This window comes from Dama dama, chromosome 7 (genome assembly GCF_033118175.1).
Source record: "Dama dama isolate Ldn47 chromosome 7, ASM3311817v1, whole genome shotgun sequence".
Taxonomy (NCBI): Eukaryota; Metazoa; Chordata; class Mammalia; order Artiodactyla; family Cervidae; genus Dama; species Dama dama.
In genome coordinates, this window is record NC_083687.1 from 7,791,947 (window position 1) to 7,812,596 (window position 20,650).

At 40.9% G+C, this 20,650-nt stretch overlaps 1 protein-coding gene across 3 annotated transcripts in view; it reads left to right on the top strand.

Moving 5' to 3' along the window:
* Positions 1-20,650, top strand: part of HMGCLL1 (3-hydroxy-3-methylglutaryl-CoA lyase like 1) — a 183,610-nt gene that overhangs the window by 158,492 nt on the left and 4,468 nt on the right. For all 3 annotated transcript variants that reach the window (XM_061146046.1, XM_061146048.1, XM_061146049.1), the window contains one exon: positions 19,531-19,656. In XM_061146046.1, coding sequence (XP_061002029.1) covers positions 19,531-19,656 — 126 coding nt within the window. The remainder of the gene's footprint in view (positions 1-19,530; positions 19,657-20,650) is intronic.

Genomic DNA, 20,650 nt, shown 5'->3' on the forward strand with positions numbered 1-20,650 from the left:
CTCCAGCTCATGCCTTTGGAAGCAGAACCAGTCTTTTCTGATCTAGGGCTTCCTCTAAATCTATCTGGAATTCCTATCACTTATTACCCCCAACTAGTACTGAGTACCAATACATCCCTGGTACTCAGCAGAGAGGAGGGGCCTTGAACTCTTCTCACGTACCCAGGAAGCACAACATTATTTTTAAAAATTATTTTACTGCCCCATGGAGATCAATACTTTGAGTTACAAGAATATTGAGTCATGAGTTTGAGTATTACCAAACCATGACATTACTTTGTCAACAAAGATCCATTTAGTCAAGGTTATGGTTTTTCCAGTGGTCATGTATGGATGTGAGAGTTGGACTATAAAGAAATCTGAGTGCTGATGAATTGATGCTTTTGAACTGTGGTGTTGGAGAAGACTCTTGAGAGTCACTTGGACTGCAAGGAAATCAAACCAGTCCATCCTAAGGAGATCAGTCCTGGATGTTCATTGGAAGGACTGATAATGAAGCTGAAACTCCAATACTTTGGCCACCTGATGCAAAGAGCTGGCTCATTTGAAAAACCCCTGATGCTGGGGAAGATTGAGGGCAGGAGGCGAAGGGGACGACAGAGGATGAGATGGTTGGATGGCATCACCGACTCAATGAACATGCGTTTGGGTGGACTCTGGGAGTTGGCGATGGACAGGGAGGCCTGGTGTGCTGCAGTTCATGGGGTTGCAAAGAATTGGACACAACTGAGCGACTGAACTGAACTGAACTGAAACCGTAAGATTAGCTTCAATGCAGATGAACAAGTGGAAATCGGTATGTAACGAAAGATTTACAAAAAGTAGTTAAAGTTAGTTTTCAACAATCAGGAAGGTGTTAAGAAACATTAGGTATTAAATGTATAGTTTTCTATATCTGTAATGATTTTCAAGAGAGAAACTTCTGCCTTACACTGGAGGCAATACTATGTTTCACTCCAGTTCCCGGAGCAGCCTCCATTTAGTTGTTAAGCTAGAAATCACAGAACTTTTGTTAATGACACCTTTTTCTTCCATTAGTCATTTTAAAATTGAAGTATAGTTGATTTTCATGTGTTAGTTTACATTGTGTTAGTTTCAGATTGCAGCAAAATGATTCAGATATATTATCATATGGGCTTCCCTGGTGGCTTAGATGGTAAAGCATCTGCACGGGGCTCGTGGCGAAGAACCTACCTGCCAATGCAGGAGCCCGTCTACAATGCATAAGACGTGGGTTCAATCCCTGGGTCAGGAAGATCCTCTGGAGGAGGGCAAGGCAACGCCTCCAGTAATCTTGCCTGGAGAATTCCATGGGCAGAGGACCCTGGTGGGCTACAGTCCATAGGGTCGCAAAGAGTCAGACACGAGTGAAGCCACCTAGCACACACACCTATTAATATGTGTGTACACACACACACATATATGTGTGTGTATGTATGTATATATACATATATATTCTTTTTCAGATTCTTTTCCCTTATAGATTATTACAAAATATTGGATAGAGTTCCCTGTGCTGTACTATAGGTCCTTGTTTATTGCTTCCATATAAAGCAGTGTGTATCTGCTAATCCCAGACTCCTGATTTAACCTCCTCTTCTCCCTCTGGTAACCACAGTTTATTGTCCAAATCTGGGATTCTGTTTTCTAAATAAGCTTATGTGTATCACTTTTTTAGATTCCACACATAGAAGGATATCATATGATATTTGTCTTTTTCTGACTTACTTCATTTGGTATATTATCTTCCATTCGTCTTCATTCATTTAGACACTATTTTAACTCACAAATTGATCTCTAATTTATTCCTTTATGAAAATGGTTTTCTCTTTTGCTCTGTTTTAAATACTCACCATCATTGACTTGATGCATTGCACTGAGTTTCTGACTGGTATTTGTATTTGGATATTTCTCAACTCTGTATCCATCTCAGCTGTCATTCCCTTGCTAACAAAATCTGCTGAAGCAAAATGCTGACGATGGCACAATTATTCATGAACTTTAAGTAGGTCTTTATTTCCCAGAGAATAACGTTTAGCTCCTATAGAATGGCATGCAGGACCTCCCATGATTGGGGGCTCCACTCCACCCACACCCCAAGTCTCCATACATACAGTAAAAGTCTCCTTAAAATCTCAGTGGACCCTTGACCCATTCATCATCTATGTATTTTCTCAAGCTGTTCCCTCCCTGTAGAACATCCCTTCTCCTTGCCATCCCCCATGTGCCAACATCCTTCAAGGGCCAATTCAGCACCAAGCCAGTCATCAAACTTCACCTAGCCCCACCCATTCTTGCTTCTTGAGAAAATACAGAAACCATCTCTCTGATGTTCCTAAACAGCTTTATTTGTAATTTTCATAATAACTACCACACACTGCATCAAGTTCTTTGTATTTGTGAATATCTTCTCTACCAGGCCATTAGCTGAAGGAGGTGTCAGTTAATGTTCTTTGTTTCCAAGTAGCAGTAGACAACTCAAGCTGACCTAAGCCAAAAAAAAAAAAAAAAAGAGATGGTGTTGTGAGGAATTAAGGGTGTGAATGGGAAACTTCTTAAAGGATGAAGAGAAGTAGTGAGCTGAGACTTGGACACAGTCACCCTGGCCCTGAGTCTCAGCTCTCACCATTTGCCCAGAATGTATCACTCTGTGTGGCATAGGACACATTCTGTGGCTCAAGTTCCACACGTGCGGAATGGGGATGATAGTAATGTGACTGTATCCTAGCATCACACACTGTTGTTTGGCACAGCTCTCATTAAATGTTATTTCAGAAACAAAGGTGGGGAGACTGATTCTGGAACTCAGGAAGGACCAAAAAACTGTCTGGAATTCAGGTGGCATCTCTCCAATTCAGATATCCCATTCCACCCCCAATTACAGACCAAATTTCTCTGCTTCTCATTGTGCATGTCTATGTGTGTGTGAAAGTCGCTCAGTTGGGTCTGACTCTGCGACCCCATGGACTGTAGCCCGCTGGGCTCCTCTGTCCATGGGATTCTCCAGGCCAGAATACTGGAGTGTGTAATCATTCCCTTTCCAGGGGATCTTTCCAACCCAGAGATCGAATGCAGGTCTCCCACATTTGCAGTACTTGTCTATAGCTCCTATGTTGTACATCTCATCTCTTAGAAAGATAGAGCCTGTCTTTGTCCCTGCTCCACATTCTGGGGGAGGAGCCCATGATTGACTCAATTTCAGTTGCAATAGCTGCGCCAAGATTAATAGTGACTGAGCAAATAAGCAGGTTCCATAAACCTGTCATTATGAGAAGGCATTTTCAAGAGAAGAAGGTTTAGGAAGCAAGCAAAATATGCACTGGTCCACTGAAATGTCTCATTGATTTTGCTATCCTCGACACCTTGTTCTGTCTCTCCATTTGGGTTGGATCAAGTTCAGTTCAAACGTCCTTGCACTCCGGGGTTGGTACTGCTAACATTTTATTCCCTGCGCCTCATTTGTTCAGTTATTCATTGAAAAGCATTTGAACAGTAACTTATTCTGTTCTTGGCATTATGCCATGTACTGAAGGTATCATGGAGTGAGGTATCTTGAAGTTCTTGATGCTAATATGTATTGATTGCTGCTTTGACTCAAAAAAGAAGAAAAGGTGTCATCTTCGCATTCTCACCACCCTGCCTGGCTTGTAAGTGTTAATAGCACTTGGCTGGTGCTTTGTCAGCACCACTGGGCTTCCCATTCTTTTTCTCTGAACATTCTCTTTTGTTTTTTGAACATTTAGTTACATTTTCACAACATTAGGCAGGCCTCCCACTAACATCCAATTTGAAAGTAGAAATAACTTACCTCCTACCACTGCAACTCCAGAAGCAGGAAGGCCTGAGTGGCACAAAGGCTTGAGTTCCAGACGCAGCCCTGCCACCCCTGTGACTTTTGGGGACACCCCGAAGAGCTCTGGAGCTTAGTTCCTTCCCTTTAAACCAAAATCAATCAAGCATATATGGGATTTTTTTTAATTAATGTATTTATTTTAATTGGAGGCTAATTACTTCACAATATTTGGCTTTTGCCATATATTGACATGAGTCAGCCACGGGTGTACATGTGTCCCCCATCCCGAACCCCCATCCCACATCCCTCTGGGTTATCCCAGTGCACCGGCCTAGAGCACCCTGTCTCATGCATCCAACCTGGACTGCCGATCTGTTTCACACTTGATAATATACATGTTTCAATGCTGTCCTCTCAGATCATCACACCCTCCCCTTCTCTCACAGAGTCCAAAAGTCTGTTCTCTACATCTGTGTCTCTTTTGCTGTCTCACATATAGGGTTATCATTACCATCTTTCTAAATTCCATATATATTGGTTAATATACTGTATTGGTGTTTTTCTTTCTGACTTACTTCACTCTGTATAATAGGCTCCAGTTTCATCCATCTCATTAGAACTGATTCAAATGAATTCTTTTTAACAGCTGAGTAATATTCCATGGTGTATATGTACCACAGCTTCCTTATCCATTCGTCTGCTGATGGGCATCTAGGTTGCTTCCATGTCCTGGCTATTAGAAACAGTGCTGCGATGAACATTGGGGTGCACGTGTGTCTTTCAATTCTGGTTTTCTCAGTGTGTATGCCCAGGAGTGGGATTGCTGGGTCATATGGCAGTTCTATTTCCAGTTTTTTAAGGAATCTCCACACTGTTCTCTATAATGACTGTACTAGTTTGCACTCCCACCAACAGTGTAAAAGGGTTCTACACACTCTCTTCTACACACTCTCTCCAGCATTTATTGCTTGTAGACTTTTGGATAGCAGCCATTCTGACAGGTGTGAGATGGTACCTCGTTGTGGTTTTGATTTGCATTTCTCTGATAATGAGTGATGTTGAGCATCTTTTTATGTGTTTGTTAGCCATCTGTATGTCTTCTTTGGAGAAATGTTTGTTTAGTTCTTTGGCCCACTTTTTGATTGGGTCATTTATTTTTCTGGAATTGAGCTGTATGAGCTGCTTGTATATTTTTGAGATTAATTCTGGCTGTGAATATCTGATTTGTAGATTGTTAGGAAAAAAATTCATGGAGACTCCACCTTTGTAGATACAAGATCTTCCTTGTTTACAGTGTGAGTCATCCATCCATCCCCTTTCCTTCCTCCTTCTCATTTTGTTACCATGGTCTCTATCAATCACTGTTGTGCGCTCGCAGAAGGCATTGTGAGGGCTAACTGGAACTGGAATGCAGTGGTCAACTCTTTCCGGAACTCCCAGCCGATGAGCTTAGTTACTGTGTTTCTGAGAAGACTGAATATTGATTCTCCTTGGAAGCATCGAGGTCACTGTCCCTTCACCATTCTGTCTCTCTGCCTGGCCCCTCCTTCTGTCCCACCTCATAGCACGGTGTTCTCCATGATTTCCTGGCTCAGCTCCATGTTTCTGCCCTAATCTCAAACTCATCCCCACTTCCCTAAGTGTTTGTTTCCTTTATTTTATTTAAAACAAAAGCAACAGCAAGTCGCTGTACTAGAACTTGATGCCAGGTCAAATATTTTGGCCACACAGTGTGTGGGATCTTAGTCCCTGACCAGGGACCAAAGCCACATCCCCTTGCATTGGACTGCCAGGGCAGACCCACTGTGTGTTTTTTGTTAATTTCTCATCTAGTGCAGCCTCAGTCTTTATTCCCACTCGATAAGCCCTGTCCTTTATGGCTTTCAGCTCACCTGTGTCTCCGTTTCCACACCTCCCTTACTATATTCTGCCCCAGCTCTCTGCTTCATTTAACACAGCCACATCCTCTGTCTGCCTCTATCTCCTTGGCTTATGCCTGTGAAAACCAAGACTTCTCAAGTTATGTACCCAGCTATGGGATATGGGTTTTCCATGGAACATCACATTGTATCCTGAGCAAGTCTGTGCATTAGTGCTATTAAATTCATTTTACAGCTGGGTGAACAGAGAGATAAAGTGACACCCTCAAGATCACACAGCTAACAGGTGGCAGAGCACGTTCAAGCAGAAGTCTATCTCTTGAAACCAATCTTAGAAGCTTGAGGCTATAGGTTCTCCATCTGTTTTTGAATCTATTGCCACTTCACCCCTGTTCTGTCTCTGCTGAAACAGCCCATTCCCAATCGCATGAAATTCAGTCAATTTTATCAGGTCTCATTTTCCTTAACTATGTTCAGCAAGCATCAGTGTAGTGTAGTTAGGGAAATGTCCACCCTGTTCTGTGACATTGAACTTCCCCCTTAACTAATTAATCTTCCTTCTTCTAATTCCAAAAAATGTGTTCACTAAATACCAGGATTTGAATCTCTACTGTTGTTTCCTAGAGAAGTTCCTTCAAAGAATTCAGAAATGAAATAAATCAAGATGAAATTATTTTTTTCTTATTTTTAATTGCTCTAAGAGCAATGTATTGTGTGCTTATATATGTAAAAGTAAATGGTTGGGAAACAGTAATGCAAAGGATGAGTGGAAGGAATTGAGAATATATTGTATATGATACTGTGAGGTCCTTCTGTCCATGTGGATAGCTCTTTGAAAGTAGGCTATTATTAATTTAGTAAGGTGAGTTGTATTCATTTAATTGTATTAAGTTATACAGTAAACCGTGGGGTAACTACTCAACAATTTTGAGGTAGAAATATTAAGGAGGAGATAAAATAGAATCATAAAAGATGCACAGTTAAGAAAATCAAAGATTTAAGAAAATCAAAGATAGAAAAAGAAAAAAGAAGGAAAAATAGATAACTAATGAGAACACAGGGCTGTGGAGAACTAAATGGGAAGAAAATCCAACAACAGAGGGCGTATGTATATGTATGACTGAGCCACTTGGCTGTCTAGGAGAGACCAACACAACGTTGTAACGCAACTATACTCCAATAAAACTTAAAAAACAAAAGAAAAAAAATGCAACCTGGACCAAATAGAACAGAGAGAATCACAGGGACATCTGCCCCTTACTCTTCAGATGGCCCAGTGCATTGCTCCTGGCCACAGGCTCTTTCCTCCGGGGGGCCGCTCAGGGGCCTGGCCCTTCTCACTGTGTGGCTCCCCATTCCATCCAGCCTCACTCTCATGGGCCTTTGACCATTAATACAGAAGAGACGGGTAGCTTCTGGAGGGACCCTGTCTGGAAGCGGGCTGTGTCTCTTTGCTCACGAGGCATGGCTAAGCCGCATTCATGCAGGCTCACCTGCACAGAAGGACGGTTTGGTGATGTCCAGCTGCATCCTGGGAGAGAAGGAGACAGGCGTTTTGGTGAAGAACCAGCACTGTATGCTATGGGTGAACAGCTAAATTCAAAGGTTAGAGATTCTCCAGCTTTATTATCGATAAGAGTCACCTTGCAGTGTGAAACAATGCACATACTTGAGCTTTACATGAAAAACATCAGATTTCAGGGTGGGGCACAGAAATCTGAATTTTTAAATAGGTAGTTTTAATGCAAGTGAATCTGGTACTCCTGGGGCTTCATTATGAGAAATGCTGCATGCGGAGCCATTGTGGTCACTGGAGGGGGTGGGGTTGACTCCTGAGAGGTTTCTGGAAAGAAAGGTGATCTTTGTGTTCTGAGATCATCCACCTTGGTATAATCTGGGAGTGGTTTGAAAGGCAGAGGCTCAGACCCCACCCTTAGACTATCAACTGAAGTCATCTGCTCAATGAAATTTAAGGAGAACAGGTCTAATTATTTTGTGCCAGTAGATTAGAAAGCATGAACGGTAACTGAAGATGGAGCCAGCCGTATCTACTCAAGAATAGGCAAGAGGAGATGATCAGAAGAGGCATCGGTAGGATTTGGATTGAAGTTGAAATGAGAAAATGGAGCCTATGATGGACCAGAGCTATTCTTGGGTGTTGTCTTGGCAGGAGAAGGAAATGATTGAGAAAGAAGGGTACACATTCATGAATATGACTCATTTGTCCTAATTACAAGCAGTATATAACAACAACAACAAATTGTTAGAAATGAAGAAATACAAATGAATTATACCAAGCATAGTTACTGTCCTTTTATCTTTCATTTTCTTATTTTTTTCATTTTTAAAAAAAAATTATCTATTTGGCTGCACTGGGTCTTAGTTGTGGGCATGTGGGATCTTTGATCTTTGTTGAGACACGGAAGATTTTCAGCTGCCACATGTAGGATCTAGTTCACTGATGCTAGACTGGCCTTGGACCTGTGAGTTGAAGTGTGGAGTCTTAGCCACTGGACCACCAAGGAAATCCCTCTTCCATTTTCTTATTATCATTTTTTCCATACCATTATCACTCAGTCAGTTCAGTCACTCAGTCATGTCTGGCCCTTTGCGACCCCATGGACTGCAGCACACCAGGCTTTCCTGTCCATCACCAACTCCCAGAGCTTGCTCAAACTCATGTCCATCAAGTCAGTGATGCCGTCCAAGCATCGCATCCTCTTCCCCTTCTCCTCCTGCCTTCAGTCTTTCCCATCATCAGGGTCTTTCCAAGGAGTCAGTCCTTTTCATCAAGTGAACAAAGTATTGGGGCTTCAGCTTCAGCATCAGTCCTTCCAATGAACATTCAGGACTGATTTCCTTAGGGTGGACTTGCAGTCCAAGAGACTCTCAAGAGTCTTCTCCAACACACAGTTCAAAAGCATCAATTCTTCAGCACTCAACTTTCTTTATGGTCCAACTCTCACATCCATACATGACTACTGGAAAAACCATAGCTTTGACTAGATGGACATTTGTTGGCAAAGTAATGTCTCTGCTTTTTAATATGCTGTCTAGGTTGGTCATAGCTTTTCTTCCAGGGAGCAAATGTCTTTTAATTTCATGTCTGCAGTCACCATCTGCAGTGATTTTGCAGCCCCCCAAAATAAAGTCTGTCACTGTTTCCATTGTTTCCCCATCTATTTGACATGCAGTGATGGGACCGGATGCCATGATCTTAGTTTTTTGAATGTTGAGTTTTAAGCTAACTTTTTCACTCTCCTCTTTCACTTTCATCAAGAGGCTCTTCAGTACCTCTTTGCTTTCTGCCATAAGAGTGATGTCATCTGCATATCTGAGGTTATTGATATTTCTCCCAGTAATCTTGATTCCAGTTTGTGCTTCATCCAGCCTGGCATTTTACCTGATGCAATCTGCATATAAGTTAAATAAGCAGGGTGACAATATGCAACCTTGATGCACTCCTTTCCCAATTTGGAACCAGTCTGTTGTTCCACGTCCAGTTCTAACTATTGTTTCTTGAACTGCATGCAGATTACTCAGGAGGCAGGTAAGGTGGTCTGATATTCCCATCTCTTTAAGAATTTTCTACAGTTTGTTGTGGTCCACACAGTCAAAGGCTTAGGAGTAATCAATAAAGCAGAAGTAGATGTTTTTTCTGGAACTCTATTGCTTTTTCTGTGATCCAACAACTGTTGGCAATTTGATTTCTGGGTCCTCTGCCTTTTCTAAATCTAGCTTATACATCTGAAAGGTCTCAGTTTACATACTGTTGAAGCCTCACTTGGAGAATTTTGAGCATTACTTTGCTAGTGTGTAAGATGAGTGCAGTTGTGCAGTAGTTTGAACATTCTTCAGCCTTGCCTTTCTTTGGGTTTGGAATGAAAACTGACCTTTTCCAGTCCTGTGGCCACTGCTGAGTATATTGAATTGCTGGTATATTGAATGCAGCAATTTAACAGCATCATCTTTTAGGATTTGAAATAGCTCAGCTGGAATTCCATCATCTCCACTAGCTTTGTTCATAGTGATGCTTCCTAAGGCCCACTTGACTTCATACTCCAGGATGTCTGGCTCTCGGTGAGTGATCACACCATCGTGGTTATCTGGGTCATTAAGATCTTCTTTGTATAGTTCTTCTGTGTATTCTTGCCACCTCTTCTTAATATCTTCTGCTTCTATTAGTTCCATGCCATTTCTGTCCTTTATTGAGCCCATCTTTGCATGAAATGTTCCCTTGGTATCTCTTATTTTCTTGAAGAGATCTCTAGTCTTTCCCATTTGTTTTCTTCCATTTCTTTGCTCTGATCACTGAGGAAGGCTTTCTTATCTCTCCTTGCTATTCTTTGAATCTCTACATTCAGATGGACATATCTTTCCTTTTCTCCTTTGCCTTTAGCTTCTCTTCTTTTCTCAGCTATTTGTAAGGCCTCCTCAGACAGCCATTTTGCCTTTTTGCATTTCTTTTTCTTTGGGAGGGTCTTGATCACTGCCTCCTGTACAATGTCACGAACCTCCATCCATAGTTCTTCAGGCACTCTATCAGATCTAATCCCTTGAATCTATTTGTCACTTTCACTGTATAATCATAAGGGATTTGCTTCAGTTCATACCCCAATGATCTAGTGGTTTTACCTACTTTCTTCAATTTAAGTTAAATTTTGCACTGAGGAGTTCATGATCTGAGCCATAGTCAGCTCCTGGTCTTGTTTAGCTGACTGTATGGAGCTTCTCCATCTTTGGCTGCAAAGAATATAATCAACGTGATTTCAGTATTGACCATCTGGTGATGTCCATGTGTAGAGTTGTCTCTTGTGTTGCTGGAAGAGGGTGTTTGCTATGACCAGTGTGTTCTTTTGGCAAAGCTCTGTTAGCCTTTTCCCTCATTCGTTTTGTACTCCAAGGCCAAATTTGCTTGTTACTCCAGGTATCTCTTGACCTCCTACTTTTGCATTCCAGTCCCCTATGATGAAAAGGACCGTACCATTATATATACTTCAAAACAATTTGTCACATGAAAGTCTATCTTATGTAACTTTCAACTGCCTTCCTATTATTGGACATTTCACTTACAGTCTCTTTTTCCACTGTTACAAATAATGATACAAAAAATAGCCATGCTTGAACATAAATCTCTGCTAACATTTCTGGTTGTTTTCTTGGGCTAGCTTCCTATAAATGCAATCACTGGGACAACAATCATTTACTTCCTCAAGTTTCTTGATAATGTTGACTTGTGTAGAAACTTTTCAGAAAGTTGAAGTAAGGTTGATGAGAAAATGAAAGTCTTTTTTCCTGCTTCTATTCTTTTTGAAAATTTTAATTTTATTTCATGTTGGAGAAAGTTTATTTATAGTGCTATGTTAGTTTGACATGTACAGTAAAGCAATTCAGTTCTATGTATACATATATACATATATTCAGTTCTATGTATACACATATACATATATATGTATATACATGAAGTCTGTATATACATGTAAACGTATATCCTTTTTCAGATTCTTTTCCCTTGTAGCTTATTACAGAATACTGAGCAGAGTTCCCTGAGCTATACGGTGGGTCCTTACTGATTATCTGCTTTATATATAGTAGTATATACACATAATCCCAATCTCCTAATTTATTCCCCACCATTCTCCTTTAGTAACCACAGGTTTGTTTTCAAAGTCTGTTTCTATGTTGTAAATAAATTCATCTGCATCATTATTCTAGATCTCACATGTAAGTGGTATTGTGTGGCATTGGTCTTTCTCTTTCTGACATCACTTAATATGATCATCTCTAGGTCCGTCCGCGTTGCTGCAAATGGCCTTATTTCCTTCTTTTTGTCACTGAATAGTATTCTATTGTATATTTGCACCACATCTTCAGAAAATGAAGTCTTCTGATTTGTCAGTGGCTGTCTTCCTAATTCACAGCTGTGCCCCTGGAGTTGTTACAGCGATTAAATGCAACCACTGTGTAAAGCCTTTAGTGAAGCCCCTGTCATTGAATATGGCACATAAACTATCAATCCTGAACTGTAAGCACACAGATATTGCAGCTGTTACAGTCTGCCTCACATGCACTGAGTGCAGCACCGACCACCACTTGTCTTCTCTAAGCCTCAGTTTCCTCATCAGCAAAGGAGCACGACTTCCCGCCCACTTAGCTCTGACTTTGTGGTGCTTTACCATATGTGACGCGTGTGACAAGGTGCATGTGATAAAATAAGCCTTCGGTGTTCGCTGATGGTATTGAGTATTTCTCAATCTACTGAAATTGAGAATTTCTTTACCTATTTTTCCATTTTCTTGTGCCTTCCTAGGTACACACTCTTCTTTCTGTCTCAATTTGCAGTATACGAAATGAAAGTATGAATATATTCTCTCATTATGTGTGGTGAGGCAGGGTAAAAGGAAGCATGTGGGAAAGCCTTTTCAGAGGTGAGATATGGTCTATGAAAGCATTGGTAATCCATCATGTTAGCTTACTTACCCCAATAGCAAGGAGTCATGATTTACATGCCAATGTTGGTGTATAATTTCTGTGGTTGAAAACAGTGGGCTTTATTCCTGTATGCCAATGGTTATTGTCTGAGGTTTTCAAAACATGGTATGTTCACAGTACACATGAATGGCAAGTAGTTGGTACTGTAACTGAATATGGTAACTCTTTAGAGTGATGGATGGGAAGCATCTCAGGGCAAGATCTGGGCTCCTTGGAAAGAATGCTGTGACCCCACTAGTGACACTGGCCTGGCTGCTGGGGGAGAAATAGCACTCACGTGTGGATAATTATGATCCTCTGTTGGCAGGAATGTTAGCTGTGAGGAAGAAGTGAAGGGGAACAAATATCAGGAAAATGGGTATATTTTTAGTATTTTCTCTTACATGAATATTTGTCTTTTTCCCCATGAGTAACTTAAATCCCCAAATGAATCATTTCCCTATCAGAGATATTTGGAAAATCAGACACATATGGAAGATTATACATTTTGGAAGACGATATCTTTGATTCGTCTTCTCATATTTTTCAGTTTTATTTGGAGAATAAGTTCTTACAGCACTGAGAAAAAGTCAAAGTGATATTTTCAGTTATATATCAGATATATCAGTGTGATCTGGGCATCTAGCCACTATGCGAAATTTAAAAAATTAACATTCCTCAGAGCTTATATGATATTGCAGTACAGAGTGATAATGCTCATGCTATGTCTATATAGATAATCTGCCAGTTTCCAAAGTAGCTTCTCGTATTTTGCCTTTTCCTCAGCCTGCAGTCCTGGTACCCGTCTGGGGGCTCAAGCAGATGGAGCTCACAACTCTACTCACAAGGCTTGGGATAACCTATGTCACTGGGTTAACAGCTCTGATCATGACGCTGAGGAAAGTGGGAGCCTCGGTCACCTTCATCCTTTGAGTTTCGGGTTTATTTCATTTTTAGGGAGAATTCCTGAGTTCTAGAGAGAACGGTTTCTCATTTGCTAATAGTGAACTATTTCTCAGTGACAGAGTAGATATATAGTAATTTTAATTTCTAACACTAATCTCCATGTGCTATAGGGCTGTGTATGTATCCAAGTCCCTGGCACATAGAATGTGCTCAATAAACATGCTGAAGTCAAAGGAAGAATAGTACAAAAACCGCATTTGATGTATTATACACCATTAGTAAAAGTCTCCTTATTTTAAAGTAAGAAAAATATTTATTTGCATAATATAAATCTGTTTAGTTTCATATTTGCCATTTCTGAGCTGGAACCCAGTGGCATTTCAATGCTTGACTTACACTTGGTGGATTTTGGTGTTACATCGCCACCTTGTGGTTGTTGATCCAAAAATATTTCTTTTAAAACAAAACCCAAGTCCTTTGTTTTTGCAACATACTGGACTGTGCAGAAAATCATCCGTGCTTGTGTGCTTATATACACACAGACACACACACACTGGGGAACTGAAAATCTGAAAGCAATGTTTTAGGTTTGGAGACGTATGTAAAGAAATATCTAAGAATAATCTTTTAATGCAGGCTCTTGTATGATAAAACCAGCCATGCAGCACATCTACTAACGAATACATGATACTGTTGTAAACGTAATGCATTTACTATAATACTATGATTTCAATAGTAAAGTACCATATGTTTCCTCTATTTACCATAAATAACAGATGAGGAAAACAAATTTCTTCTTGCTCTGTTAAGAATTTGTTTACATTGTATTGTGTACCATTTCTAATAGGACACGGAAACAGAGATAAAGAAAGCATACACAGTGGAGTCACATTTTCTTAGATGACTATGACTAGAAATTTCCAAAGCAGCTTGTTCATAAATAAAGCCATCTAACTTATTGTGTGGGTAACACTGTCCATTGAGAAGATGTTTTTTGGCGGGGGAAAGAATCACACGTTTAATAGAGGTCAGAGTTGAGGGGACAGTGGGTAGGAAGTTCTGTTTTTATTTTTTAAGATTATTTGTCTGTGTCAGGCCTTAACTGCAGTGTGCAGCCTCTGTTGCGGAGTGCAGGTATGTGAGATCTTAGGTTCCCATCCCGGGCCCGGACCCACGTCCGCTGCATTGGAAGGCTGTCTTCACCACTGTACCACCGTGGAAGTCCTGAAAGTTCGAGTTTTAAATGATTGTGATTTGTTTTTGTTTTTGTTTTTTGAAGAGACTTTAAAAGGAACACATATTTTAGTAGTCTTCTTCATAGGTAAGGTATACTTTAATAAACTCTTTAAATTAGCTATTGAAACTTGAAATCCACATACTGCTTTTAGAATTGATTCAATTAATTTGTGACTAATGCTCACAGAAACATCATCTGTTCCAGAGCGAATGTGATGGCAGGAAAGAAGGAAGGACCATTTTTCAGAGAGCCTTTCCCCCAGATCATGTCTGCTCTTATGAGATTATGTACACACATTAGCCTGCAGTCTCAAATCCTAGAAAAACCAATTAGTTGCAAAATAATGTTGTTAATCAAGGAATTCAGCCTTAGGTTTATTTATTCCCACTCTGATTTATTTACTGTCAGTCTGCCACAGGCTACAGTTTGCAGAAGCCTTTCTTTTTCTAATTTTATATATATAATTACATTCATTGTGGGGTCATTGGAAAACAAAAATAAAAAGAATTAAAATAAAATAAATGACATGCAACTCATTGATCACCTTCTTAGCATTTTGATATTATCATCCAAATTCTTTTTGTTTAGAAAATGGGATTATGATTGCATGCACTGTTATAATGTTTTATAATCTGTTTCTTTCCCTTAACTATGCATTTACAAAGTATTTATCATTCCATTTTAAAACATTCCTTAATTAATTTAAATTAGCCCCAATGACAGACATTAGGATGGTTTTCTAATTTTTATCTGTATAAAATATACTGTAATAAGTCTATGTGTAAGGGGATGTGTTTCATGTCTGAGACATATACACTCACCCTGTACTTAATAGCTCAGTCGTGTCCGACTCTTTGCAACCCTGTGGCTCCGCTGTAGCCTCAAAGTCTCCTCTGTCCATGGGGCTCTCCAGGCAAGAATACTGGAGTGGGCTGCCATGCCCTCCACCAGGGGATCTTCCCAACTCAGGGATCGAACCCCAAAGCTCCCAAATTGTAGGCGGATTCTTTACCATCTGAGCCAGCAGGGAAGCCCATATACATCTATTTGTTTCTATTTTTTGCCTCATTATTTACTTAGGATTTGTGAACTATTCCAGGGAAGAACTATTTTGACAGGAATGTCTAGCATGATAGATATTGGTAAATAAGAATAATTATAAGTTAGTTGCACAATAGAAAAAAAATTCTCATTCATCTTCCTACCAGTTTAAGTTTTCCTATTTACCTTCAGTTCCAACAACACTTCCTTTTTGTCATTGTTATTTATTGAAGTCTAATATACATACACTTGCTCCTTGGAAGAAAAGCTATGACCAACCTAGACAGCATATTAAAAAGCAGAGACATTACTTTGCCAACAAAGGTCCGTCTAGTCAAAGCTTGGTTTTTCCAGTAGTCATAGACGGATATGACAGTTGGACTATAAAGAAAGCTGAGCACCGAAGAATGGATGCTTTTGAACTGTGGTGTTGAAGAAGACTCTTGTGAGCCTCGTGGACAGCAAGGAGATCCAACCAGTCCATTCTAAAGGAAATCAGTCCTGAATATTCATTGGAAGGACTCATGCTGAAGCTGAAACTCCAGTACTTTGACCACCTGATGAGAAGAGCTGACTCATTTGAAAAGACTCTGATGCTGGGAAAGATTGAAGGTGGGAGGAGAAGGGGACAACAGAGGATGAGATGGTTGGATGGCATTACCAACTCGATGGACATGAGTTTGAGTAACCTCTGGGAGTTGGTGATGGACAGGGAGGCCTGGCGTGCTGCGATTCATGGAGTCACAAAGAACTGGACACGACTGAGCAGCTGAACTGGATACACATATGGAAAATTGTACAGATCATAAGCTCTCCTGGTAGGCTGAAGCTATCTTCCAGCTATCATGCACATATTACTTACATTCACTACTTCAGATACTTTTGGGAGTGTCCTTTCAAAAACTGATTTGTTGAAAAGTTGATCCATCATGGTTAACTCTGCTGCCTCAGGGTACAGAGCATCTTCAAAATGAAAGCTCACTCATACCCACAGCTGATAAGGGCTGAGATGGATGAGAATCTTGCCTCAGGAGTTCCCACACATAATTACTCAAGAGAATCACCAGGGGGGAGCTTTAAAGACATACCAAAGCTGACTCACTTCCAGACAGAGATCCTGGGGAGAAGAAGCTTGTGTGTTATTTTTAAAAGGACCCCAGGTGATTATAATTGGTAGGGACTGAAAATCGCCAAAACTTCTGTCTCCTTGAGTGATAGATTCATTTCAACTGAACAGATGAATTTGATCCTGTGGGTGAAGAATGTCTCTGACTGTTTGATGTACTGCTTAATCCCCAGGGATGAGCCACTGTCCTACCATTGTGCTGTCCAACTACTGGACCACTCCACAGCTTTCACTCCTGTAGCATAAGTCCTTATACTTACTATTTTGATTCACCACAAATGTGGACTGTCCTAAATGGACCAGTACTTCAGCTGGCCATTAACACCCAAACACAATTAAACTTGGAGAGAGGTCGTGGTAATGGAAGAAGAGCCATATAGACCTTCCCATGTTGCAGAGGATAGTAAGTGGAGACAGACATACAGAAGCAAACAAGCTATATCTGTAAACTTGCATTAGTCACAGAGATATCCGTGGCTTTTGGATATGGTTCTGCTCTTGGGAAAACTGGTAAACAACCTAGATCTCACAAGGGAAAATCTAGAAAATTTATTAAAAATGGGCAGCCCTTCAGACCATAATGGAAAAGAATATAAAAAAGAATATATGTGTGTGTGTGTGTGTATCTGAATCAGTTTGTTGTACAGCAGAAATTAACACAAGATTGTAAATCAACTACACTTCGATTAAAAGAATGCAGCCCCCTTAGCATGTCAAAGGAGATGGAACGAACTGATGAACTCCCAGTGGCCAAATCTCAACCAACATGAGTGACAAGACATACAAAGGAATATTGGAACACAACGCAAAGCGCTAAATAAATACCTATGAGTCTCTACTGATGTAAACAAATGTTTGAAGAAATAAACGATTATGGCAGGATAGACAAATCTCCCATATGGCTGACTTGTAAATCATTTAGGTAGATACTATCCACTCCTAAATCTGAGCTGCACATAGTGACTTTTTTTTTTTTCCCCCAAAAAGTACCACATGGAAAATGGGGCATGGGATCAAGGTGAACATCATCAGTCATAAACAATAACTGTGTAGGGCGTACCTTTGATATGATGTGTCTAGAATGGCATCTCATCTGTGTTGCCTTCCTCACAAAAGTTTAGGACTCCAGTCTAACCATGAGAAAACATAAGACAGACCTACATCAAAAGGTACTGTACAAAACACATGGGTACAACTCAAAATGGTCAAGGTCAATGAGGACAAAGAACGGTGAAAGCTGAGAGGACGCCACAACGTCCCGAGACAAGATAACTAAATGCAGCGTGGTACCCGGATGAGTTCCCAGACCAGAAAGAAGACAATGGCTTCCAAACTAAGGAGATCTGCATCCTGTGTGGACTTTGGTTAATAATATCAGATGTGTTCGTTACGTATGCTATGATGATGTAAGATGTGAACAGTAGGGGAAATGGTATGTAATGTATGGGAATGCTTTGCACTTTCTTCCCAAATTTTCTGAAAATCTGAAATAAAAATGTTATCAAATGTTATCAGAAAAAGAAAAGGAGAAAGAAAGTGCAATTCCCCAGAACATCAGTGAGAACAACATCTGGAATCTTGTTTAAAATTCAAATTTTCAAGGCCTAGCTCAGACCTCCAGAATCAGAAACTGAGGTTGTAGCAACAATTTGTGGCTCTGCTTCTGTGATTCAGAACCCCAGACCCAGTACGTTGATCAGGGCTCTGCTTCACAGTGCTTCTTGTTTTAGATGAGGCCATGGCCATTTTCTCCAATGTCCAGGAGTGAAGAATCAGGTTAGACCTCAGGTGGCTCCTGATTACCCAGCTGTCACATTGCATGGAGGGCTTCTCTGCTCGCCTCTCTTCTTGAGTTATTAGAGTCTGATCTCAGGGGTTTCACAGCTTTTCCAGACCATGGAGACTCTCCGCCTCGGATCTCCCCAGACGTACAACGTGAACCAACTTCCATGTTTCCAGAGCTTACAGCCCAGAGCAGAGTGTGAATTCTCTGGAGACAAAGGTGACCTGGGACAAATTATGCAATCCCTCTGTGCTTGAGTTTCTTCATCTATGATTTGAGAATGATGGAAGAGTATCTACCTCATGGGGTTTTATAGGGATTATGAATTAGCATCATATGGTATTAATACTATATCTAGCACTCCATCCTAAAGGAGATCAGTCCTGGGTGTTCATTGGAAGGACTGATGTTGTAGCTGAAACTCCAATACTTTGGCCACCTCATGCGAAGAGCTGACTCATTGGAAAAGACCCTGATGCTGGGAGGGATTGGGGGCAGGAGGAGGAGGGGATGACAGAGGATGAGATGGCTGGATGGCATCACCGACTCGATGGACATGGGTTTGAGTAAACTCCAGGGGTTAGTGGTGGACAGGGAGGCCTGGCGTGCTGTGATTCATGGGGTTGCAAAGAGTCAGACATGACTGAGTGACTGAACTGAACTGAACTGAGCACTTAGTGAGAACCCAGTAAACGTGAACTGGTGTAGCTGTTGATGGTGGATGTCCTACCTCTTAAATGTCTCTTCGCTTCTCCCAAAACATCCAGGTTTTGTGTGCAAATTAATCAAAGTGGCTGATCAATAAACAGTGGGTGAATTGAATGGATGAACTCACCCCACAAGACACAGCTTCAAACACAGAGACACCCCTGACTTGTCTTCTAAGGCATCTTGTTTTTTGGGTCAGGCTGTTGAAAATATTTCATATTGGTTATACAAGACTGTTAGAATAAAGCTCAAAATTAGATTGGAAAATACACCCTAGGTATGAATTAATCTTACTTCAAGCTTCACCCCCTGCCTTTGTTCTATTATCAATCAGAATACTGTTTCAATTTTGAATCTAAGACTATTGTCATTCCTGAGATCTTTTAAGAGTTTCTGTTAGGCTGAAAGATAAGATTAGTCAGAAAAGAAGTCCACATTGGGGACTGTTCCAGCGGCAGGTGGGTAAGTGAATAGAGTGGGACCATAATTCAGATTTTCCTTATTTGCTCTTTGGAACAGGTTAAATAGAAATACAACTTACATGCCATAAAGAGACAAGCTTGGGTGTTTGGGTTTGTTTTCCAGATGGGCATTAATGTAGTGGATTCTGCAGTATCCGGACTAGGTGGTTGCCCTTATGCAAAAGGTGCTTCTGGGAACGTAGCCACGGAGGATCTGATCTACATGCTTAATGGCCTGGGAGTCAATACGGTAAGGTAACTTAGCATATTTTAATATTCATACATTCCTTGCAGATTGAAATTGGAATGCGTCTCAGATTTGGGAAGCAACTTTGAGGTCAAGTTTTACTACACTTTTGCTCTTTCCTAAAATGCACAGTGGGAAAATACAATAAAAATTCTTGAGGGGGACTTTATAAAAGAACTTATTGCTATAGCTCAATCACCAATAATGCTACCATTTCACTTTCTTTTTTTTTTTACTGCTTCTTGACTTCCAAAGTACGTTTTCATCCAGTATCTCATTTGATGTCACACGCTTTGTGAGTTAGAGCCTGTCTTTGCTTTTATGATATTTGTTTTTGCTGTTTTCTTTTCCTTGGAGGAAAACTGGGATCTTGGTTTTCTCACGGTGACAAGTAGGGCTTCTGGAAGAGAGCCCAGGGCCATTTTAAAATGGCCAGTGGAGGAGCAGGGTTTAATAATACTTAGCATGTGAAACATTGGTCGGCAGGAATAGTCTCTTTGAAAGTGGTATCTGAGAAAGTCACAGGCCCTATAACACACATGCTTATTAAAATGATCTACTAATCTCTAAAGCAGAATCTTTTAGGGAAAAGTATAAAAGGCAAAAGCACTGTTCACAGATGGTCAGGAATTCCACATGTTTTCTGAGATGCACAAATCACCACCTGGATTCGAGAATGGAGCTGTCCTTCCGTCTGGCCTCTCTGCTCCTCCCTCGCTCTTCTGAGAGGCGCTCCTGCCATCCTTCCCTGCGCTCTCCGTTTCTCAGCTCCGTCCCTCCCTCCTGCCTTCCCCACCCCCGGAATGGCCTTCCTCCTCCTCCTCGGTTTCACCTGAGAGCGAGTAAACCACCCTCAAAAACATGCCTTCTGCTACTTCCCTGCTGATTCCCCGGGTCCACCTGCTGGGCTCCTCTCCTCCGCGTTTGGTGCCTTTCTCGGAAGCTCCCAGGAGGTTGCAGTACCATCTTCTTTCTGTGTTCAGCTCTCCTTGGAGAC